The sequence below is a fragment of the Sminthopsis crassicaudata genome, chromosome 2 (genome assembly GCF_048593235.1).
Source record: "Sminthopsis crassicaudata isolate SCR6 chromosome 2, ASM4859323v1, whole genome shotgun sequence".
In the NCBI taxonomy this organism is placed as follows: domain Eukaryota; kingdom Metazoa; phylum Chordata; class Mammalia; order Dasyuromorphia; family Dasyuridae; genus Sminthopsis; species Sminthopsis crassicaudata.
The window spans coordinates 471,011,062-471,036,988 of record NC_133618.1 but is presented as its reverse complement, the minus strand read 5'-3'; the positions used below and the strand labels follow the sequence as shown (position 1 = coordinate 471,036,988).

Genomic DNA, 25,927 nt, shown 5'->3' with positions numbered 1-25,927 from the left:
ATGTTTGATTTGTATAATACCAGGGATCACGCAAAAATTTCTCAGGTAAAAAGGGGTTGTGAGCAGAAAAAGTTTAAGAAGTCCTTGTCTAGAATAGTCTAACACAAGGTAGAATATCTGTTTGCTTGTTTTGTTTGTTTGTTTTTGTTCTTTCTTTTTTTTTTTAGAATATCTTGGAAGAAATGGCATTTGAGCTGAGTCTTATAACAAGGATCAAAAATGGGAAGATGTAGAGAGAGGGCATTCCAGGACTTCCCATTTTTGATCCTTGTTATAAGACTCAGCTCAAATGCCATTTCTTCCAAGATGCTTTCTATGGTACCCCCAGTGGCTAGTGCCATCTATTCTAAGGTTACTTCTACTCTATTCTACTCTATTAATATTCTTTCTTCAGTAAAATGATAACCCTTTAAAGACAAGGATTATTATCCTTATTTTGTCTGCACAACACTTAGCATATATGTTTTTTTTTTTTTTTTTTTTGTGTGTGTGTGTGTGTGTGTGTGTAGTACTTTATAAATACTTGGTGTTTGATTGGACTAAATGATTTCAATTGTCACATACCAGTCATTCTGTAAGATTTGGAAGAATTCAGATTAAAGACATTTAAGCTATGATGATAATGAATTTCTAATTATTTGAGCAAGATTCTCAAGACTGAAATCCTTATGACACAAATGCAAATAGTTCTGATAAGAAAAAAAGGACAAAGTATCTAAAGAGATTGAAATGATTTACAGAAAACTAAGCCTTAGGGAAAATTAAAGGATGTATGAAATAATAAAAGAAGCACTGGATCTGATGTTACAGGTACTATGCTTGAATCCTACTGCTGCCATTTACTGCCTATATGATATTGTAAGAGTCATTTCTGTGGGAATCAATTTTCTCATTTATAAAATTTGGGGGTTAAACCAGAACACTTTCCAGCTCTAAATCTTTAATCCTAAGATAATTTAAAGTCTCACTTATGCAGCTAGGAAAAATGAAAATAAGAAAATTAGCATTAGGCCTTGTGAATATGTTGACTATTATGTCTATTCTCATGTATTTTTGAGAAGATATAGGGATATGGAGATTAGAAGCACATTAAATTCTTGTTAGACTGGGCAGAGGCCCAGTTAGACGCATTTATAGTGAGAATAAATAGACTGCAATTCAAAAGACATGAATTCCAGTCTAGGCTCTGCCATTAATAGTGTATTTTTACAGCCTTTTCAAATTTGCTGATGACATAACTGATAAGCTGAATCAAGATCTGAAAAGATTTTAATAGTTCAGAATGATGGACCAAAAGATGGAATTTAATAGAGATAAATCTAATATCCCATGTTTAGTTTTAAAAATTAAAATGTACAAATACAAAATGCAGAAGACCTAGTAAGATAGCAAATTGTATGAGATAGCATAGTGTATAGCAATTTCCAGAAAGACTGGGAGCTTTAGTAGGCCTCAAGTTCCATATGAGTCAACAGTGTGGCATAGAAACCATAAAATATTACATGATCTTAGACAGTTATAAAGAAAGAGGTGGTAGCTCCACTGTACCTTGTTCAATGTTGCAAACATTGTCAAATCAAATAGAAATTGTATTTGGATTCTTTATGCCCAAAGGACAAAACTAGCAGGTGGAAATTTCAGAAAGGCATAAATCAGTTCAACACAAGAATTTCCTAAGAGTTAGGGTTGTCCAGAAGTGAAACAGCCTTTCTGTAAAGGTTCCCCAATGGAGCAGAGGCCAGATAATCAGTTGTCAAGGATATTGTAGAGCAGATTCCTACTTTCAGTAGGAATTGGACTACAATACCATTCTAGTCCCTTCCAATTCTAAGATTCCTGATGAGTTGGAAGTTAAAGGAGTTAATCCAAACACAGACTGGGGATAGAAATGCAGGGCTCAGTGGAGTGCTCTTAATAAGATGATTACATTTGGTTATAGCTGTCCTATTCAAACTACTTATGCCTGAGGAATACTATCTGAAAAACAAAGGATACAGTACATTTGTTAAATCAATGATGCTATAATGATGTTTCATTATTATCTATATACCCATTTAATAAGTATCTTCTGAATTGAATTGACTGCAACATACTAGATTATCTAGGAATTGTGTGGGCACATGTGTATCCTCTACCAATATGATCCATAAAGAATTCATTTGGATTCTACTGGGAGAACCATCCTTCTTTGCTCTTCAGCTTCCTCCTATTTTATTCTATTCCAAAGCTGCCCCAATCACTAAGTATTCAGTATATCTGTCTTCTGTGACATGAATTTCTATAGTCATCCATTGTAAGTAAAATTCATTTTAAAAATCTCAAGGGGGCAGCTAGTTGGTGATAGAGCACCAGCCCTGAAGTAAGGCTGTCTGACACATAATACTTCCTAGCTGTCTGACCCTGAGCAAGTCACTTAACTCCAATTGTCTCAGAAAAAAAAGAAAAAGAAAAAAAAAAGAAATCATATTCTCCATTAATAATAATCCTGCTTCTGCTTCTGGCCCCTGAGAGTAAGATGGCAAGATTTAGGATGGTTCAAAAAACCTCTTTCCCAAATAGGGAAGGCTCCCCTATAAGATAAAATTTTAAAATACTATATTTAACATTTAAAGTTCTCCAAAAACTGACTCCAACCTTGTTATGGGCCAGAACTCTGAACTTGAAACAAGGATTCTTACAAGGTGTTAAATCAGTGGAATTGATAAATACAATGGTTATCTAGTTTAGTATTGTGCTAACTATTTCTCTAATTCAGGACATGTACTTCGTACTTAATATAGTTCTACAAGATTCACACCTATGATAATATAATTATAAGAGAACATATAAACTCCAGATACTCAGCCAGAGAAGTCAAACAGACTGGAGGTGGGAGCTCTAAGAAAGCTAGCCCAGGCCCCAGGCTGGCCTGGCCTCCCGCACTTCCCCCACTGAGACCAAGGCTTGTCAGAGCCGAGACAGACTCAGAAGGGCCGGACACAGACTTGAAAGGGACCCAGAGGCACATTCATTCCATCATCTACCTTTGTGGTGGCTGGAGGCTGAAGCATAGCCCTGGGACTCAGAGAGATTATTCCATCTTCATCAGCCTCACAGTGGCTGGCCTGTCTTCCTGCTCCCCCACTGAAACCAAGACTCCAGAAGGCCTCTAAAAAAGCTAGCTGGGCCCCAGGCAAAGAAACTAGATTGTGAAGGAGATAATAAAGGATTTGGACTTTATCCCTGGCTATTCTCATGGTGAGTGCTCAACTGAAACGAAAGCTGTTCCCAAGACCTTCAGAAAACCAAAGGAGAACATTACACAACCTATCTTTCCAGATTTTCTCATCTTCACATATTCTTCATTCAGCTGAAACTGGCCTGATAGGTGATATTTACCATCTGTGATATTTTTGTATGAAACAAACAGTGCTGGTCTGTCTGAACAATGAATGGAGCCTACAAGAAGAACTAGCCTTGATGTCAATAATCCCTAGTTGGACTTAAAAAGGCCAAAGGCAACAGTTTACCTCTTTTGCTTGGTTAAGTGCCCCAGATTCTGGCGAGCAGCAGCAAGAATTTTGGCTACAGAGAAATGAACTCAATAGGACATAGATCTTGGGCTATCTTTGCTGTTAGAAGGCAAAAACAGACTTGGAGACAGGGAATCATTTGTCTGGGGTTATATAGTTAGGAAATGATAAAAGATAGAACCAGCACTCAGATCATTTGTAATCTAAATAATCAAGACTACATAGATAAATAAGAAAAATAAATTAGTACAAGTATCTGACAATATTTCAATTCAATTCAATATACCCGAATAACGTATCTACTCTATGCACAGTACTATACTGGTACAAAAGTTAATAAAATTGTACTTGTCCCTAAAGAAAAATAAATTATGTACACAGATAAACAAATTCTAAATATATGAAAAGTTATAAAAATAATTTCAAGATGGAGAGAACTGGAAGGATATAGAAAAGATTTTCTATAGGAGATGACACTTGTGTTTAACTTTCAAGTAAATAAGAATTTTATAAGGCAGAAAAATGGAAGGAATATCCTTCTGTGCAAAGTTACAAAGCCAAGGGAAAGGAGGAAGTTAGGTTGGAATGAAACATCACAGATGGTAAATCACTTACCAGGACAGTTCCAACTTAATGAAGAATATGTAAAGATGAGAAAGTCTGGAAAGTTAGGCTACAGTCAGTTTTTGAAGAACTGCAAATGCTAAACTTAGTATTTTTGTATTTTATCCTATGGGCAATATGCTTTCCCATTCAAGATTTTTTCAATAGGAAAGTGTCACAGTCAGCTCTTCATTTTAAGAATATCACCTTGACAGCTCTATGAAAGGATGGATTGGAGAATAAAGAAATTGGAAGCATGACTTGAGACCTTTATCTCACTACAAGTTTAATGAATCATTAATATGACACAGTGGCCAAAAAAGGTTAATGAACTATTTTAGTTTCTAGTAACAGAAGTCTAATTTCTAAAACAAAGAAAAGCGATAATCCTGCTATTTTCTGTGCATGTGGGACTATAGTGAATATTATGTTTAGTTCTGGATGCCACATTTTAGACAGGACACTAATAAATTTTATAGAAAAAGGTTACCAATTTCATATGCAGACTTGAAATTGTGGCATACAAGGATAAACTGAAGGAAGTGAGGATATTAAGTCTGGAAAAGGAAAGACTTGAAAGGAGGAATATGAGATGAAAAATACATTCAAACATTTGACATTATATCTTGTGGAAAAAAATTAGACTAATTCTGTTTGGTTCTAAAAAGGGAGAACTAAGAATAATGGGAGGTAATCTTCCACTCAATACAATGATAAAACTTTCCATCAATTAGAATTAGAAGAAAAATGAATGCAATTCTTTAACAAGTAGAGAAATCACTTTGACTGAACTGGAAGAGGCTTAATAATGACCAATAATTTATATTATTGAAGGGGTTTATGTTTTGGGTAAGGCTGAACCTGATGACCCCTGCTAGGGGTACAGCTAGGTGGTACAGTGGATAAAGTGCTGAGCTTACAGTCAGGAAAACTCAACTCTCTATGTTCAAATATGGGCTCAGACGCTTCCTAGTTGTGTGACCTTGAGCAAGTCACTTAACCTTGTTTGCCTCAGTTTCCTCATCTGTAAAAAGAATTGGGGAAGGAAAATGGCAAACCACTATCTTTGGCAAAAAACTCTCAAAAAGAGTCATGAAGAGTTGGACATGACTGAAATCATTGTACAACAACAAGATTCTCTAAGATTCCTTCTAATCTTGGAATTCTATCATTTTATTTGTTTGACTTTTATATAGATATGTAAAGTTTGCAAAATGGTTTAAAAACAAACATTCTCTCATTTGATCTCATAGCCATTCTATGAAGGAAGTATTAAATATTTTTAAATTGGTAGATATTAAAGTGGATAGCATGTAGGAGTTGGAATCAGTAAGATATGAGTTCAAATTTTTCCTCAGATACTTAATAGCTGTGTGACCTTCCAAGACATTTTCTATGCTTCAATTTTTTCATTTATAAAACATGCATAAAAATGTACCTACCTCATTGGATTGTTTTGGGGATCAAATGAGTTAGCATAAATACATGTACATGTAAAGCACTTTGTAAATGATAAAACACTATAAATGTTAGCTGTTATTATTAGCAATATTGAAATCATTTCCATTTTTCTCATCTGGAAACTATAATTTAAAGAGGATATCACACAATTAGAGAAGTATAGGAAACAGCATTGAAAATGATGCTTCTACTGACTCCAAACTGAGCTACTAAATACTGGTAGTGATGCCTGAGAAAAATATATGAATAAAAAACCACTGGATAAGAAACACAATAGAAACAAAAATTGAAAATGTCTGGTAATTTTTTTTTCATTGTGAGCACTCACCTTAAAATAGACTTCACTGAGAGTGTCTTTGTGGGACTGTAGGGGAGGCATATTTTCTGGGTACCCTGTAAAGATAAAACACCAATACAGGATGAAACCAAACTAGTTGCTCCTTATTTAAAGTCTTTCCTTGCTATCTGGAGTTCTCAGTGCCTGAGCTTCACAGAAATGAAATATAGAAATGTATATTCAGAATCCCTTGGCTCAAGAGTTACTTCTTTTCAAAAGTTTACATACATATATGGAATAAAAGAACCAGAAGGCATATGCTTTTATGATTCCAAAGGCAGACATTTTAATCCGACTATTAGGTAGTTTGGATAAATTAACAAGAAGCTAATCTATCTCTCATTACTTGTGTCCATCACACAAAGTAAGTAAATGTCTAAACCTTTTGTGGTATTTAATAACCTATTGCCCAAATATTTCCAAAAATAAACTCCCCAGGTCTTGATTATAAAATGTATTTTCGTGTCTGTATGTGTGTGCGTGTACATGTATGTAAACCATACACTTTAACTACCTAGGATATTACACACTTATTGTTTTTATTTTAACAACAATAAAAAATTTTTTGTTCTGAAACACCAAATTTCAACACACTTTCATTTCTTTGCCAGCAATTTCTTAAATACAAGGAGAGAGCTAGGGAGAAAGAAAGAGACAAAGAGAAAGTTAGATAGACAAGAAAGAGATAGGGGGATAGAGGGAGAGGGCAATCCATAGGATACTGAAGATATCATGGCCTAAGGCTTCTTATTTCTTTTAGAAGGAGTTAATGCATATATAAAAGAGAAGAACTAGGAGGCTTTTTATGATTCTAAAAGCAAATATTTGCATCAGAGAGAGAAAGGGAGGGAGGAACATAGGGATAGAAGAGGAAAGGGAGAGAGAGAGAGAGAGAGAGAGAGAGAGAGAGAGAGAGAGAGAGAGAGAGAGAGAGAGAGAGAGAGAGAGAGAGAGAGAGAGAGAGAGATGGGTGGGGAGAGAAGGAGAAAGGGAAAGAGGGAGAGGGGTAGAGGAAAGAGAGGGAGGGAAGGAGGAAAGGAAGGAGAAGGAGAGAAAGAGAGGGAGGGAAGAAGGAAAGGAGGGAGGAAGAAAGGAGAAAGGGAGGAAGAAAGAAGTAGAGAAAAGGAGGAAGAGAGAACTAGCTTTCTCTCTCTCACACACACAGGCAGGGATCAAATATGCAAGTAGTTTTTCCTATGAATTATCATATTTTCCCTAAAGTAAACTCACCCAGTGGACTTCCACTGATAACGCAACTACTGGATACTTGTGTGAAAAATGTCCTCCTTTCCTGCCACTACTCTTTGTTTCTATTCTTATTTTTCAGATTTTAAAAATATTTTATATTGCTGCTTTTGAACAGATGAATTATGGTTTCTATGAATTTTAGAAAAGTAATATTGCTATATACACAAGTTAATTAAGGCTTTATAACGACTGATGATCATACTTATTCTCATTTTCTTGGCAAGGTGATATCACAATATAAACAATATAACTAAAATTGAACTGCTTTGTTCGTCTGCAACTACCAAAATATCTTAGTTATAATTTTTCCCAAGTCAGTATTTTAGTCACATTTTAGTTCAGAAAACTGAAACATTCATTTTGATTGCTTTGCTTAAGAATACATATGACTCTAATCACTGAAGCTCTTTAAAATAAATATGTTCTTTACCTAGTAAACAGTTCTTTTTCAAAAATTCTAATTTATGGTTTGTTAAGTCTAGACTTGTTTTGTTATTTTTTCTAAATTATTTAAAATGCCAATGAATATAGGGATTGTTTTCAAATATTCTATAGTTAAATTACAAGATATTCTTTAAAGTTGTAAAACTACAAATCCCCTCCAAATAAAATCCAATTAACTTCAAATATCAAATAGTGAGAATTCAAAACTATTTTTATGAAAAAAGTGACATTAACAGCAATTTATTCTCAACAGCTTTACTCTGATATCCTAAAGTATAATGATCACCAAATCTTAAAATCACCTTGTTTCTATCCTTATCCCAACTCAGCCCTATCCTTCCCAAGTCTCCATCTTCTTTTCTCTCTGTCCTCTAGCATGCCTTTTCTATTGTTAAAGAGTTTCCATTTCTAAAGATGATCTTTTTCTTCTGCACTCCTTCCATATTTTGGATTCATAAAGACTTGGCTCCCAACTTCCCCCAACAATATACTGCATTTCTGACTGTTCTTTTTCAGATGCTGATTAGGTATCTTTTATCAAGGTCTTTGAAACACAGGGCCAGGAGGAGAAGCAGGCATACTTCTTGCTCCCCATTGCCACTTGTAGACTTTCTCACTACTATTAACAATGGACAATCTATTATTCTTTGAAATTGCTCTGTTCAGATGCATCATCATATCCAGATCTTGATGAAAATTATCTACCAGCCCTCAAGTCATTGGTGCTTCACTAGCATAGACTTCTGAAGCTCAGTCATGTCTAAACCAGGATGACAGGAGATGGTTAACCAGAGAGTTAAGTTGGCATTTTTAAGATATTAAAGAAATGAAGAAAGGGCTTTAGCATTTAGTGGATCCTCCTAGGCAACTAGGTAGCAAAGTGGCTAAAGCGCTGGTCTAGAATTAGGAAGATAAGAATTATCTTGTCTGACCCTAAACTCCTTTCCTTCCATTTTTCTTTGACTCACTCCTCTAAAACTATTCTTTATCCAAACTGTAACTTCTAATCTCTCCATCCCTCAGTGCTTTCTCTGGCCATAACTCCCATTTTGGCTGTCCCAATTTTGAATTCCTATTTAACAAGTTCAGCTGTATACTGTCTTACATGTTCATAACTATTGAACTCTTTCATCACTTTGGCTTTGCTAAATAAACATTATCCTAGATATATGCCATTATGCTTTTTCCACTCTTACATGCTGTATGCAGAACAGTGCTGGACTAAATTATACAAGCATCTTGAATCTAAATCTTTTTGTTATCTAATCTCAACAGTGTTTTTGCCATTTTATTCTTTCTTAATTGATTCTCCATGAACTCTTTACAGATGCTGTTCCCATTTTTTCTATTCTTTTTAAGCCTCCCACAATACTCCCACCTTCTTTCTCAGCAGATGACCTTGTTCCTTTTACTTTATTGAGAAAATTAATGCCATTCACTAGAAGCTCACTATTTTACTCTATTTTATATCTCAAAATATCTTGACATCATTCTCCATCCTTACTGTCTTCAGTCTCTGAAATTCTTTCCCTCCTGATCTCCACCTCCTGGATTCCTTGGCTTTCTTCAAGTCACCACTAAAATCACAGCTTCTGCAAGATTACCTTTAATGCTACTGCCTTCCCTTAAAGTGCCTATATGGCATGGTGGATAAAGTGCTAAGGCTAGAATTAAGAAGACCTGAATTCAAATCAGACATTAAGTGCTTTCTAGCTTATAATTCTGGGCCCAAGTCACTTAACCTCCATTTGCCTCCCCAACTGTAAAATGGGGCTAAACATGGCAACCGTTTCCCAAGGTTATTTTAAAGCTCAAATGAGATAATATTTGTAAATCACTTAGCATAATGCCTAAATATCATAGGCATTTAGTAATTGCTTGTTTCTTTCCTTCCTTATTTATTTTATCCAGTTTATCCTAAATATATATATACATATATGTGCATAACTGTTTGCATGTTGTATAAGGCAAATGGAGAAAATTTAGAATTAAAAATAAAAGTAAATTAAGAACATTAAAAAAAAACAGACCTCTGAAAAAAAGATCTGGAGGTTTTGGTGGACTAAAAGTTCAATATGAGTTAGTAATGTGATGTGCAGCCAAAAACAATAATGTGATCTTTAGTTATGTGTTAAAGTAATATCCTAAGGCTTCCCAGACAGTTGTATTCCCCATTCCCTCAATATACACACATGCAAATCGGGTTTGTTTTTCCTTAAAAGATATTGCAAACATCCTCCAGATTTAGTTGGCTTTAGGACATTACAACTCAGACCATAGCTGTGGTTTCCCAATAACTTGGGCTTCTCTCATGTTTTTGCCCTTAGACTAACAGGATGATCCACACCATTTTAAAAAGAGCCATACTTTGGGTGAATATTCCTTTCCTGTCCTCAATATTCCTTGCCTTTCATGGACAAATCAACCTTCTCCTGATAGATGATGAGGTTCAATTTCAGACCTAAACTACCAGAGAGTTGGTCTTTGTCAATCTCAGTTCACAATAAACTCCATTAAGAGAGACATAATTTTTAGCATCAGACTTCACCTGGAATATCATGTACAGTTCTGAGTACCACAGTTTAACTAACCTGAGTCAAAACAAGATAGTGAAAGGCATGGAGTTCATGTTATATGAGGACTATTTGGAGGAAATGGACATGTTTAGCTTGAAGAAGAAAAGATTCAGGGTGGACAGGATAGAAATCTTAAAAGCTAAGAAATAAGGAAATAAGTGAAGGACCAAAAGGAAGAAGAATTAGAGTTTTTCTATTTGTCCCAAGAAGGAAGAACCAGGAGAACCAGAAGCAATGGATGGAAGTTACAAAAAGATATATTTAGACTTGATGTTATTAAAACCCTCCTTCCAATTAGAAAAGATCAGAATTGGATTTGGTGGATTTGAAAGTTGATGTGTTTTACTGTCCTTGGAAATCTTTATACAAATACTGGACAACCACTTCTTTGGCAGACAGAATTGGGGAGTGCTTTGTGTAGGGCTTGGAGTCAATGGCCTCTGAAGTTCCTTCCAATATTCAAATCCTGTGATTCTGTAATCTTGGAGCCCCACTCTATGCAACCCATGGTTCCTAATACTCTGTTGAAGCCCTGTCAGCCTCTAATCGAAACTTCACACCCTGAAAGACCTTGTTTTATGAGTTAGTCAGGGTTTAAGCATACCCAGATCTGGTACAATTCACAAAGACCAAGAAGAATAAAAATCTCACATGCTTTAAATAAAGATTAAACTGAATTCACCCTTCAGTACTCAAAATCTCATATAACAGATTAGGGATCTCTACAAGAATATTTTTAATCTAACCTCTTCTTTTTATAAACAAGGAAATTGAGTTTGAGAAAAAAAAATTAAATAACTTGTTCAAGGTCACATAGGAAGTTGCAAGTAAATTTGAATCTCTAACCCAAATGACAGATCATTTTCTTTTCTTTTCGGTTTTTTTGTTTTTTTTTTTTTTGAGAAAGTCAGCACCTGGCTTACCATCCATCCTCTCTCTTCCCAACTTCTGTCTTTATCTGAAAGTTAATGACCTTCGGAACCTGGTACTAACTTATTTTTCCAGCTCCAGTATTTTATCCCCCCTCCTTTTGTTGAAGCCAAATGGACCTTCCCATTTTTCCCAACACACTATACTCTACTTCTTAATTATGTGCCTTTGCATTAATCATCCCAGATGCCTGGAAAGTACTTCTAGTCCTTCAGGATAGCTCAGATAACATCTGAGTAAAGTGGATTTCCCCTCTGCTAATGTTCTCTCTTCCAAATTATCTTGTATTTATTTAACTGTTTCGTACATGTTTGTATTTACTTTCTATTCATCTGCATATATTTATATAAGTATTTTTTTCCATTAGAATGTAACTTCTTATGAATGGGGATTATTTCATTCTTTGATTCCCTGGCGTCTGGCATGGTACCTACCATATAGCAGGTGTTTAATAAATACTTGTTGATGATTTTAATGCTATTTCCCTTATACCATACTACCACTAATGGAAGAAAGGATACAGACTAGACTTATGACTTTATTGATACAGGGAATTCTCAGATAAAGGTAATTTCATCTACCAGTGTAGGTTGATACTATCTCTGACACTTACAATCTCAGACAATTACCTGGAACCTAGAGAGATTAACTGACTTGTGCAGGGTCACACAGTTAGTATGTGTCAGAAACAGAACTTGAATCCAGATATTCTTGGTTGCCAGGTCAGTTCTCTACCAACAGTGCCATGCTGCCCTTCTGAAGAAAAGCTCATCCAGAGAGAAGTGACCATCCCTAAAAATATGTTGTTCAATGGAGAAAAGATAGAACAAAGAAGACAAAATATCACCAAGGTTGTGCACTTTTTAAAATTTTTGTTTTTTGAGGGAATAACATATATACAAGTGGCAATAAAAGTGACAAATAATGAGTAAATCATGAAATTTAGTAAGTTTACATTCTTTCAAATACTTTGCCTAGAAATGTATTTCATGTAAATAGGTCAGACAATTTTAGATCTAAAGGGAAACTTAGCAATCATAGTGATAATTCAGTTTTGTTGCCAGGTCCTCGGGATTACCACTTAAAAGAGCATAGTGGAAAAGGAAGAATCCAAATGATGATGGCTCTGGCTGACTTTTAAGGGAGACAGATTGTTTTGAAAAAAAAAAAAAAAAGGCCTCGTGCTGCCATCTGGTGGCTAAACTAAGAGTTATGAATTATAAGGACAAAGCAAAGAAGCACAAAACTGGATCTTTATGGAGAAAATAAGCAAAAGTAGCTTTTCATATAATAATGTAAAACTTTAAAACTGTAAAAGAATTATTAGCACTAAGGACTGATTAATAATCAATTAATAGCAAAATTAATAGCAAAAAATCCCCTACCAAAATTAACTTACTAGCACTAAGGACTGATCATGAGATAGGTGCTTCACTGTTTAATATAATAACTTGATTTATTCAATACAGTGTCATGTTTATTTTTCAAAGAACTCACATAATATCATTATTGACATCACTCTTTGAGAAGTAATAATAAACTAACAGGAAGAAATTCACCCCATGAATACAATACAAGAAGAGAGTTCTAGGTGATTCTCCACAACAAATTGTTCTGGATCTAGGGCAATGATCTCTAAACCTTACTTATACATCCTATCAGTAAAAAAAAAATTTTTGAGCACCTTTCCTCTGTCCTGTATATATGTATTTCTACTTATTACAAATTATACACATGTGCTACTATGCTAATAATTATGTTTACTATCAAATTGACATAAAGAGAAATTACAAAGGATAAGGATGAACTATTTAACCCTAAAGTCACTAAGGAGCTGCTGGGGCTTATTGAGAAGGGGAGTGAAATAGTTAGATCTCTGCTTAAGGAAACTGACTGAATTATGTGGAGCATACACCTAGGAAGAGGTAAGACTTGAGACAGGGAGAATATTTAGGAAGATATTGCAATAATCTAGGTGAGAGATAAATAAGGTTTTAATTTGGGTTGGCAATATGTGAATAGAGAGAAGGAGGGATAAGGCTAAGTGTGGTTGTGTTAGAAAATGAATTCTACAATTGGCTACTGAAGGAAGGGTGGGATTCATCTAGTCTTTCCAACTTCCTATTGGCTGATCACCCTCAATTTGGATTAAGTCTATCTCCAAGCAAGCTTCTAAATTGAAAATCATTTACTTAGGGAACCAGAATGAGCTTCATCTGTGTGAAGAAGATAAATGGTTTGATCCAGAAAGGGATCCAGAAACCATCAAGTAGGAGTAAGCAAGACAGGGAGAAAGAGATGGGCTAAGCTAGAATTTCAAACATAGTCATACTCCTAAAACAACAGGCATAGGGATCTGAAACTAGAATAAAAAGTATAAACACTCCTAAGTATAAAAGAAAAAAGAAATTATCCAAAATTCAACTTCCTCTATATAAGAGAGTCTGTACCATCTTAACAATACCATAAATACAATATTTATTTACATGGAATATTTTAGTGCTTAAATTTAATATTTTGGTCTACATGCTTAAAACAATATCTACTATAGTTGAGGTTAATTAGTGTCATGTCAGTATGGCATGAATTCATTATATGGCACAAAGAAAAGAGGACTGGACTTAAGAGCAACACTTGATACCCCTTTATACTAGTGGGGAGACACATTACTTTACCTTTCTGCTATTCTGCAACTATGGAGAAGGATTGGTAGAAGTATCTGACCTTCCTCTACTAGATTCTAGTCAATACAGTAATGCTCCCCCAAGGAACCATGAGAAGTAGGAAATGAATTACCATGTTCAAAAGGAATAGGACCTTCTCGATTAAATAATGTGAATTCCACTGAGTCAAATGGATTTGGACTGAGAGAAGTGATATTCTCTTCATATAATGCTGTCAGACTTCACTTGATCCAAACTATGTCCCTCTAGCATCTGAGCTGCTCTACTGTGGGCCTCAGTTTCCCCAAGTGTAAAATGAAGAACTGGGTTAAATAGATGGAGTGATCTAGAGAGGGAGAGGTTCAACTATCATCTCCATGAAGTAAAAGTGATGACTCTCAACTATGACTCTCAACTATGTATATTCAGCCTTAGTCTATCTTTTGATCTCTAGTCCCATATAATTAACTTCTTGCTGGACAGTTGGAAATGTTCTACTGGTATCTCAAGCTCAAAATAGAATTCATTACATTTCCCTTTAAATCTATTCCTCTTCCCAACTTACCTGATTCTGTTGAAAGTACCACCACTCTTCAAGTCAACCAGATTCATGACCTTGGAGACATTCTTGACTTTTGTCCCTCAGCACTTCCTCCACCCATGTAGTTAGTTGCCAAATCATATTGCTTCTACTTTCACACTATTTCTTGCAAACAAAACTTTCTCTTCACTTGTGTGATCTGCATTACTCTTAACCTGATCTATTATAATAATCTGTTAATTGGTTTCCCCCAGCAATAGCTGCTCTCCTCTCCTCTATACAACTACCAAACCAGGGCTCCTAAAACACAGATTTGAGCATGTCATTCTCCTATCAAAAAAAATCTTCAGTGACTCCGTTACCTCTAGGACAAAATACAAAAGTCAGAACCTAGCATTTGTAGGACTCTACAATATGGCTCCCAAATTTCTTTCCAGTTCTCTTTAGCATTACTCCACTTCCTGCTCCATCAAACCAACTGTTCCCCTCATAAGACATTGCATTTCTGTGTCTTTTCATGGGATCACAGTGAGAGATCATAAGTAAATATATAAATATAAACATTATACTAAGAGGTGGTAACTGAAGTTATGGGAGGGACAGTAGATTTCTAAAAGAAAAAAATAGATTAAGAATATTACCTTGGAGAACATCAATGACTTAAGGGTAGAAGGAGGAAGATGATTTAGTGAAGGTCTGTGATTGACAATAAGCAGTTACATGAGGTGGAAAAATTATAAGAAGCCAATGTTTCATACACCAGCAATGGATGTATTATTATCTGTACATATACCAGCTTCACAGAATAGGCAGAAATATTGTTTTAATCTCCCAGCATTATACTCAGATCCCTCCCTCCCAATCTTGGCATTGCTCAGTGCTCCCAACTAGTGTATCATATAGTTCCCTTGAGTTTTGACAATTTCTGATACTGATATTATGGAGTTTTTATGCAAAGTCACACTCTCACACTACTGCATGATTTTTTCTTTTTTTTTTCTAAAATTTTAGCTGAACCATAAGAAAAGAATGGAAACAGGGAAAGCAGAATTCTCAAAAAAGGAAACAAGGCCTCTCCCTTGTCAAGTAGTAAAAAAAAAAATACAACCCTGTAGAGAAATAAAGCTCATAGGTGCTCTGACACTTGGCAAAGGTGCCCAAGGGGCTTTAGTATGTAGACAAGGCCTAATGAACAAACCAAGACAACTAAAGAAAAATTCAGTATGACTTCCATTATCATCTTCATTTCAGCTCCCCTTCCACATTTCACAGAAAACTATCACTAAAGGTTTGTTCAAGCAATCCTTAAATACCTTGAAGGATTCAACTGTGAGAGTGAGCTAAGGACCAAGAACACTTCTCCAACAGCTTGTTCATACTGTTAGCATTTCTGCTTCTAACTATATTTTCTCACTAATTGATTAAAATTTTCTTGGAAGCTCACTCCTCATCCTTCTTCCCCATTTTCTGATAACAATTTTGAAAAGAAGCCTTCCATTATCTATATTGTCCCCAAAGTTTCCACAGACATATTTGTTTTTAAACCTGTCATTACTTCTTATGTCTTATAAGGAATTAGTACTCAACAATATAAATTTTTCCCTCTTCTCTTCTATATACTAAGATTCAATTCACAAAGTAATTTACTGAGCATTTACTAAATATTTTAAGAATAATATTGTTCTTTCAAGGAGCTTGGAATCTTATTAGAAAAATAAAAGACACATCCATAAAATAAAAAGGTGAGCTAGTGCCAAAATTGTATAATTGTTGTATAAAGAGAGAAAAATAATAATAGTGCCCCCCTTACATAGCACATTGTGGGCTTACTTAATGGTACTTTTTTGAAGAATCACTGTAATAGTTAGGCAAAATTTTGAAATTCTCTTCTCTCTTCCCCTCCTTTTCCCTCCCCTCTTCCACTGCATCTAGGGCAATCTCCAGTTTTTTGATCTACATTTGGCCACTGGACACAAATGGTTCCAGAAGAAAAAGTGAAGCTGTTGACATTGCACAAGCCTCCTTTGCTCAAATCCAATTCACTTGCATGTCATAGCATTAGCTCTCTGTCATGGTTTTCTTGGAGAATTGTAGTGTTCAGGTTAGCTTTCTGAAGGTCTTGGGACCAGCCTTGGTTTCAGCAGAATAATCTCCACAAGAATAGTCAGGGATAAAGTCCAAAGTCTTTATTGTCTCCTTCACAGTCTGTCTCCTTCACGTGGGGCCTGGCTAGCTTTCTGGAGGTCCTCTGGAATGGGTCTTGGTTTCAGTAGGGCAAATGCAGGAGGCAGGAGAGCCACCAGAGGCTGGTCCCAGATGGAATCTCATGGCTGACTTTGTCCTCAGTTTATATACTCTATTACAATTATATCATTACAGTATTGAGTATAAACCAATCATTATATCACTAGGGAACCATTATTTGTTGTAAGATTAAATTAATCATACTGAACTAGAGAACTCAACATGCTAAACTAGATAACCATTGTCTTATCACTTCCATTGAGTTAACACCTTGTTATAAGAATCCTTGTTTCAAGTACATTTCTCCAGAATCCTGGCCCATTACAGAGAATGAAGGACAAACAAAACAACAACCATCAAGAGACCATGGCTACGCCAAATTGCCTCCTACAGCCAAATTGACTGTTTAAGGCTGATTAATCAGTCTCATTGGCTTTGGTTCAAGTAGCATGTGAAATACTACCTTCTCCCATCCCCTGCCTTTATTCTTATCAGCATATTCTTCCTTAGGCCATCTCCATCTCAATTCATCATTGGATAACTCACTGAATTCTGTCCTTGGGAATACATGTTCTATTCTCAATAACTCTCCTATACCTGCAGACTTTTTAACCAACATAACTTCTAATTCCTTGATTTAAAGAAAATTTCTTCTTCCTCTGAGCTTGCCACATCATCTGTAACTCTCTCCTTTGGAAGTTACTTTCTCATTACATTAAGCCAATTCTCCTTATCTTTAAACTCCTTCACCCTGTCATTTCACTCACAGAGCAAGGAGGAGTAAGAAGAATCTTTGTTCCTTAATTCAAGGTTCTAGCGCATTACTATAATTTCTCTCTTGAGGTTCATGTAATAAACTTATACCACTCTATCCCTATGCTAGTTGTTGTTATTTGATGATCTTCAATTTATTTTTCCAGGACTCTACCTGAATCACACAATCTTCCTTATCTTCATCCTCAGGGACTTCAGTATTCACAATGAAGACCTAGCAACCTCCTCAACTCCCATGACCTCCATTTATGCCCTACTTTGGAAAGAAAAGAATGATTGAACTACATTAGAGAAATTGCAAGCATTTTTTGTTAAAGCTGCTCTGTCACAAAAGCCCATCTTTTTTAATACCGGTGCTACATAGTAGTAAACTACAGAATACAGCAAACTCACAAGAATCAAAACTGCAGGTAGCAAAAGGGCAATTTGTAGATGTTTGGTGGGTGAGTAAACAAACTATAAAATATGTCAATGATCACTTTGGTTTGAGAAGTGACATAAAAGATAGCATTAAAGACATGTATGACTAGAAGAAATGAAGAGTAGGTTATGTAATGAAAGTGAGGGATAATAACCTGGAGAGTCACACTGTTTTCTGCAAAATACTATAAGATTTGAAGGAAGGCCTCTAGAATGATGGAAAGATCATCTTTTAGAGAGATTTTATAGAAGGACAAAGACAAAAGTTTCATTGAATGATAATGAAAAGGCATAAATCTGCCCAGGTAAAGCGACTGCCCATGTAAATATTATCAAAGGTTCCTTGAAATAGTTAAATAATTTGATCAGATGACCCGTAAAGTTTCTTTCAGGTCTAATATTCTTTATCTTTGAATATACCTTGTTTCCAAAGAGATCCATAAAAAACTGTATGCAGTTATCTGTTACCAACTTGAATTTTAACAATTACATGTACGCAATTGTTCTGACTACAGAAATATAGTTCTTAAAATTCAAGTAGGTGACAGACCTTTGTATTTTATAAATAATGGAGAATAATTTTCATATGTGGCTTGGGTGAGGGAGGGGTCCAGCTACATCTCTCAGTTATAATCATTTCATTTTTTCAACTTCCTGTCCCTGCAGAATCTAATCGCAATTGAGCTGATCTACCTGATGATCCACTGTGATTATTTAATAAGGCCTTTCCATTGATGAACTGACATAATTTTCTAATGGGTAGCTTCACTGGAGATAGTTTTACTCTAATAAGCTGCCAGTTTCACTGTACACTAGAAATAATGCATTTGCTCTCTGGCTGTCACTGCATCTTCTTCCTACCACGGAACCTTGTCTGAAAAGTGAGCTTTTTTACCTTATCTTGCTGGAACCCAGACCCTTTGTGTTATTGGCCTCCCCAACTCTGATAAATGAGTTTTTGCTTCATTTTTGCCCAAGCCTTCCATGCTAATGCTTGCAAACCACCAATGCCTCCCACTTCCACATCTCCTTTTTTTTTTTTTTTTTTAATCATCTTCCTTCATGAGAAGGAAGCTTCATTAGTGCGGGAATGGATTGGCTTACTTTGTATTTATATTCTCTACATAGTGCCTTGCAGATAGTAACAATTAATAAATGTTCTCATATTCGCTTCTCCCTTTCCTTTCTCTCTCTCTCATGCAACCATCACCCTCATAAAGCCCATGAAGCCTGGTAGTCAGTGACCTCATCTGCAAAATCAATGAAATGACCTCTGAGATTCTTTCTAGTTCTAAGACTATACTTCTGCATTTCTAAACTATGTGAGGTAGTTACTCTTATTTACCAGCTGTATTAGCCTCCCAAGAATTAAAAGTAATAGTTCACAACAGAATTCCAGTTCTGGGTAGCATTATCTAGTAGTGATGGTCAAAGGCCATTACTTAAAGATGCTTAAATCTCTACCTAAGTCATTCTGACTTAATATGATTCTAAGCTCCTTCTGAGAAAGTTATTGTTTGCCTTTTCTTTTTCCTAATGCATACTACAGTTTTTATTTTATTTTGTTTGTTTTATGATAGAGGAATTAAATAAATATTGAATGAATATAAGAAGTTAAACTTTGAAAAAATATCTTAAAACTGAGGGTACAACCTAAAACTTCATTCATTCTTAGTACTTACTGTTTTTCGCCAGAGAATTGCCCGGTATTGAGGGACACGTTGATTGTTCTGGTCAGAAAGTGCTACAGATAGGAAGAAAGGGCTCTTCTCTATATCAGTGCCAACATAGTTCTGATGAACTGGAAAAGAAATTTATTTAGAATTGCAAAGTTAAAATTTACTCATTCCTTTCTCTTTTTTATTCCAGCATCCTGTGATGGCTTGCCCACAAACCTACTTGCTCTCTTCATACCTGAATGCTACCAAACATCAGAAGAAGACAGGTTTCATGCTAACTTCTTTTACTACAAGTTTTTGTTTTTTGTTTTTTTTTACTTCTTTCCCTAATTGAATTATCCTTTACATGGAAAGAAAATTAATTGAAATTATAAAATTTTCAGATCTAAAATGCACCATTATAGATCACTTATAAATAAAGAAAATGAAGCCAAGGGACTTATTTACTAAGAGAAATTATTATAGTTACAAATCTGATTGGCAGTACAGCTGACTCAGATGCCAGGCTTTGCTTGGGTTGGTGATTTATTGTTTGCCTCACTGTTCTACCCTCCCTACCTCCTTCTTTTAATCTATTCATTATTCTTCTCAATTGGAAAAGGCACATACATAAATAACTAGCATGACACAAAGAGTGAGATAAGGGTAAGAAAGTCAGGTATGAGAAACTGAAGTGGGGGGGGGGAGAACTTTTATTTAGCAGAGATAGGGGGAGGGAAAGTTTCATGGAGGAGAAAGTATCTGAGAGAATGGAATGGGTGAGTGGGAAGGAAGGGAGCAGAGGGGCTATCCCTCTAAGGACATGAGTGAAGACAACAAAGTAAGAGAACAGGACAAAAATGTGGGAAAGTGGGGAGGGAAGTTTAGTATATTTTAGTAGGAACACAGAAAGACAGTTGTGTGTGAAGGCTGGAACTACACTATGGAATGTCAGAGGACAGATTTTTTTCCTTTATTTGATAGCCAATGGAGAGTTAGTGACTCACAAAGTCTGGTTCTGTGTTTACAATCTGTTCTCTGATAGAAAGTTAAGCCATTTCTTAAACTATTGATTTCTTCAGAGAATTAAAAGAACATGTAAACAGCTGCTACTTTAATGACCAAAATAGCACCCTGGGGGACTGCAAGAATTAAAGGAACATCTCTAAGCAGCCAGCTACACCCTTTCCTTTTCTCTGTTCTAATCTTTTTGGTCTTGTGATGATTTCTTTATTTCCTATTCCTCTATCACTAAATTCAGTCCCTCATAGGCTCTTCCTCTATACTCATATTTCTCTCTCACTAGTGCCAATTCTAGCTTCACATGACCCTCCTTCATTCGTTACTATCCACAATCTCTTTGAAAATTTTTTTTTACTACTTATCCAGGAGACAGAAGCACAAAGCTCACATAAAATATGCTACACTATATGTGGTGCTTGATTCTGTGCGCTCAATTCTATGGACACAGTGAATTTCCATCCTAACTTTCCACCATGCAATCTACCTTTTAATCTTTCATTTCGAGTGCAAAAATAACTGGTTAAAATTCACATAAACAGTCTTTCCCCTGCCCCTGCAATTCTAAAATGAACCTTTAATTTTATAAAGTTCATCTTTAATTTTGAAGTCAGTGTTTAAAACTAAGTTTCAGGTATACCAAACTGATCAAATGAGTTTAATCTCTGCATACACTGTAGATTTTCAGATATTATAACATCAAGGATTTTTTAGGTCATCTCAAATATCCATTTTTTCTAAAGTAATATTCTTACCTTGTCCTAAGAAATACTTGAAATACCATCTGGTATGATACTCTGGGTTTTCCAGATGTACATCTGTTCTACGCCAGATACCTGGCAAGTCAGGAGTATTCTGAAATGGAACAAAATGATGCCATTAAAAACTTATTCAGAAAGAGTAAACACAACCTGGAATAAACAAGCAGAGTGTATAAGTGAAAACAACAAACAGAAAAAGGCAAATACTTTTTCAAAGTAGGATCAAAAATTGTTGGAACAGCCATTCTAGAGAGCAATTTGGAACTATGCTCAAAAAGTTATCAAAAGGTATCTTTTGATCCAGCAGTGTTACTATTGAGCTTATATCACAAAGAGATCTTAAAGAAGGAAAAGAGACCCTGTATGTGCAAGAATGTTTGTGGCAGCCCTCTTTGTAGTGGCCAGAAAGTGGAAACTACATGGATACCCATCAATTGGAGAGTGGCTGAATATATTGTTGTATATGAATATTATAGAATATTATTGTTCTGTAAGAAATGACCAGCAGGATGATTTCAGAGAGGCCTGGAGAGACTTACATGAACTGATGCTGAGTGAAATGAGCAGGATCAGGAGATTGTTGTATACTTCAACCACAATACTATATGATGATTAATTCTGATGGATGTGGCTATTTTCAACAATGAGATGAACCAAATCAGTTCCAATAGAGCAGTAACGAACTGAAGCAGCTACACCCAGCAAAAGAACTCTAGGAGATGACTATGAACCACTACATAGAATTCCCATTCCCTCTATTTTTGTCCGCCTATATTTTGGATTTCCTTCACAGGCTAATTGTACACTATTTCAAAGTCCAATTCTTTTTGTACAGCAAAACAACTGTTTGGACATGTATACATATACTGTATTTAATTTATACTTTAATATATTTAACATGTATTGGTCGACCTGCCATCTGGGGCGGAGGGAAGGAGGGGAAAAATTAGAACAAAAGGTTTGGCAATTGTCAATGTTGTAAAATTACCCATGTAAATAAAAACTATTTTTTAAAAAATTTTTAATTGTTGGAACACGTTCCACTGAAAACTTACAATGACCTGAGAGATATTGTGGTATGATAAAAAATGATGGGCTTGGAGTCACTAGGGTCAAATTCTTGCTCTTAAACATTATGTGATCATGGGTAAGTCAGCCTATTTGAACCTCAGTTGCCTGCCCTGTCAAATGTGAATAAATGTTTAGATTATATACCTCAGTGAGTTGTTAAAAAAAAAAAAAAAGAACTTTGTAAACAAGTATCAATATGTGTCCTAAATATCTGGCCTCTAGTCTCTCTCTGTCAGTCACTAGAGAAGTCTAGGGTCTGGATTCATTAAATTTAGGATATGAACTCAATAGTTACCAATTCTTTCTATGACACCTTTGGTCTCTCTCTGGCCCAGCGCTTCTACTCTATGTATTGACTGTGATCTTCCCTAAAGTTAGCTGATCCACGAAAATTCCCCATTGCTTCATGTTATTTTTTGAAATTCTCAACAAGCATTTACAAAATACTTACTGTATACTTAGAGGCACATTCATAGATCACATGGTTTAGAGCTGGGAGCTTCTTTAAATATTACAATTACAAGAGCCCAAAATCATAGATCTGTAGCTGCAAGATATCTTAGAGATCATCAGGTCCAACTCCCTCATTTTATCCATGAAGAAACTGAGGTCCAAGGAGGTAAACATAATTACCGCAGCTCACAAAGGTGATCAGTGGCAAAGTTGCCCTGGTCAGACCATGTTTGGTCTGTTCAGTTTGAAGCACTATGGTTCAGGAAATTTATCAACAAATTAGAGAATAATGATGAGGACAATGACGATGATGATAGCATTTTAATGTTTACACATGGCTTCATAAATATTTCATTTTGTTCTCACAATAATCTCATGAGGTAGGTGATATTATTATTACCATTTTACAGATGAGAAAACTGAATTAGACAGCAATTAAGACACTTGTACAAGATCACACAGTAATGTCTGAGGCAGGATTTGAATTCAGGTATTTGTGACACCAAGCCTACAACTCTTATCCACTGAGATACCTGGCTGCTATGCAAAAAGAAAATACCATAATTCAGTAGGATCTCATGTCCATTAAGTATGTGGATCAGATGAAGGAACTAAAGATATTTATCTTGCAGAAGAGATGACTCAGGGATGAACTGATAGCTATCTTCAAGTATCCTAATGGTTATCACAAAGAAAAATTAAGACTTTTTCTGTTTGACTTCAAAGGGCAGAACTAGGTGCAAAAAGCAGACCTTAAAGAAACAAACTTAGACTTGTGGTCAGAAAAAAAAATTTCTAAATAATTAGGTTTTCAATAATGGAATGGGCTGCTAGGGAGGTACAGATTCTCCCTCATTAGAGGTCTACAAGTAAAGGCTAGATGACATTGTAGACCAGATAAGAGCTGGCTTAGAGGAAGGTTAAGGTCTCTTCCTTTTCTTGGGGTAACTAAGTGGTACAGGGGAGAGGGTGTTTGGAGTCAAGAAGGCCTAAATTCAGATCTAATCTCAGACACTTAATAGCTGGTGACCCTGGGCAAGTCACTTAATCTCATTTGCCAGAGTTTTCTCATTTGTATTGGAGAAGAAGGAAATAGCTCTATTATCTTTGTCAAGAAAACCCCAAACAGGGTCTCAGGAGTCAGAAACAATTGAAAGACTACAAAGTGTACTTAACAGGGCAGTGGAATCATCAGATCTGTGCTTTGGGAAAATCATTTTGCAGTAGGAAAATACTTGAGATAGGGAGACCAATTAGAAGGCTAGTGCAATAATTCCTGTGAGAGAACCTGAATTAAGATGGTGGCTGTGTACTGTAGTGAGAAGGAAATGGATATAAGAGACCTTGTGGAGGTAGGAATATCAAGATTAATATTACATAAGAGTGTTAATAAATAGCAGAGCTGGAATTTTAGCCCCAGGTCTCCTAGTCCAACATATCAGGCTTTGGGGGAATCTAGGAGATGTCAAAATAGAGCATATTGAGGGGATGGCAGGAGCTGATGGTGCTAAGACTTGATTTCTGCTTAGCATGACAGGTGTAAGGAAATGGAAGTGTTTCAAAACTAGAAAAATTATATAATGTGTCATTATACAACATAATGTTATTATATATAGCAATATATTATGTATATAAAATATAATAACATAGAGTGTAATGTTCCAATAATATTACCCTTTTCCTCATTCTATCTAGGCTCTCATGCAGAAAATTAAACCTATTCTTCTTGGGTCCAGAAAACGGAAGTAGGACCAATAGCTGAAAACTCCACAGAGGCAGATTTCAGTTAAATATAAAGGCCAATTAGAACAGTTCAAAAGCAGAAAGACTTAATAAATACTTGTTCATGGACTAATTGAATTCTCTTGAGAGTTATTAAAGCTCTCCTTTCTCATAAGTCTTCAAGAAGTGATTTGATGATCTTGGTAGGAATATTATTGAGAGGATTCTTGTTCAAAAGACTAAATGACCTTTAAGATTACTTCCCCTTCCAGCCCTCTTTGTAGTGGCCAGAAAGTGGATGCCCATCAATTTGAGAATGGCTGAATAAATTGTGGTGTATGAATATTATGGAATATTATTGTTCTGTAAGAAATGACCAGCAGGATGATTTAAGAAAGGCCTGGAGAGATTTACATGAACTGATGCTCAGTGAAATGAGCAGGACCAGGAGATCGTTGTACACTTCAACAACAATACTATATGATGATCAATTCTGATGGCTGTGGCCCTCTTCAACAATGAGATGAACCAAATCAGTTCCAATAAAGCAGTGATGAACTGAACCAGCTACACCCAGGGAAACAACTCTGGGAGATGACTACGAACTACTACATAGAATTCCCAATCCCTCTATTTTTGTCCACCCAGATTTTGGATTTCCTTCACAGGCTAATTGTACACTATTTCAAAGTTCAATTCTTTTTGTACGGCAAAACAATTGTATGGACACGTATACATATATTGAATTTAATTTATACTTTAACATATTTAACATGTATTGGTCAACCTGCCATCTGGGGGAAGGGGGAGGGGAAAGGAGGGGAAAAATTGGAACAAAAGTTTTGGCAATTGTCAATGCTGTAAAATTACCCATGCATATATCTGGTAAATAAAAACTATAATTAAAAGAAAAAGATCACTTCCACTTCTTTGATTGTCTTAAGAACCAAGAAGAAAAACCTGAGTCATGTCTAAGAGACATTCTATGTTCAAAAAGAAAAGAATGAGTCCATAGCATTTTAGAAAATTTTTCATCCAAAATAGTGACAATAAAAGCATTTCTTTAAAGTGAGGGTTTTAACATGGGTTCTTGGATAAATTGTGGGGAATTTAATAGCTTGCATCTTTTTTTTTTAAAGAAGCATCTTTATTTTCATCAATCTCTAACTGAAAATTAGCATTTCCTTTAATTATAAATTAAAAGAACAATAACAAAAACACTATTCTGAAAAGAGGTCCATATGTTTTACCAGACTGCCAAAGAATAAGTTTCAATTACTGGACATCTTATTTATATTGAACACTTTCCATAGAAAATGCTAAGTTAAGTTAAAAGCTATTGGGGCAATGGGGATAATGACAGGGACAACTGATTTATATTCAGGAGGTTGGGATTCAAATTCTATCTATGCCACTTACTAGCTCTGTGACTTTGGGCATGTACTTAAACCCTCCCTGAGCCTCAGTTTCTTCATCTGCAAAATGGAAA

At 35.5% G+C, this 25,927-nt stretch overlaps 1 protein-coding gene and 1 long non-coding RNA gene across 10 annotated transcripts in view; one reads left to right on the top strand and one right to left on the bottom strand.

Moving 5' to 3' along the window:
* Window positions 1–25,240, top strand: part of LOC141557455 (uncharacterized) — a 169,778-nt gene extending 144,538 nt beyond the window's left edge. For 4 of the 5 annotated variants that reach the window (XR_012486797.1, XR_012486796.1, XR_012486798.1 and 1 more), the window contains one exon: window positions 19,623–20,107. This is a non-coding gene — a long non-coding RNA (uncharacterized LOC141557455). Of the gene's footprint in view, window positions 1–19,622; window positions 20,108–24,411 lie in introns of those variants that run through there. The other variant, XR_012486795.1, reaches the window with a different exon arrangement.
* The window catches only part of GARNL3 (GTPase activating Rap/RanGAP domain like 3), a 202,322-nt gene that overhangs the window by 138,645 nt on the left and 37,750 nt on the right, over window positions 1–25,927 (bottom strand). For all 5 annotated transcript variants that reach the window (XM_074293137.1, XM_074293140.1, XM_074293141.1 and 2 more), the window contains 3 exons: window positions 21,187–21,286; window positions 19,436–19,554; window positions 5,905–5,969 (listed from right to left, as the gene is read on the bottom strand). In XM_074293137.1, coding sequence (XP_074149238.1) covers window positions 5,905–5,969; window positions 19,436–19,554; window positions 21,187–21,286 — 284 coding nt within the window. The remainder of the gene's footprint in view (window positions 1–5,904; window positions 5,970–19,435; window positions 19,555–21,186; window positions 21,287–25,927) is intronic.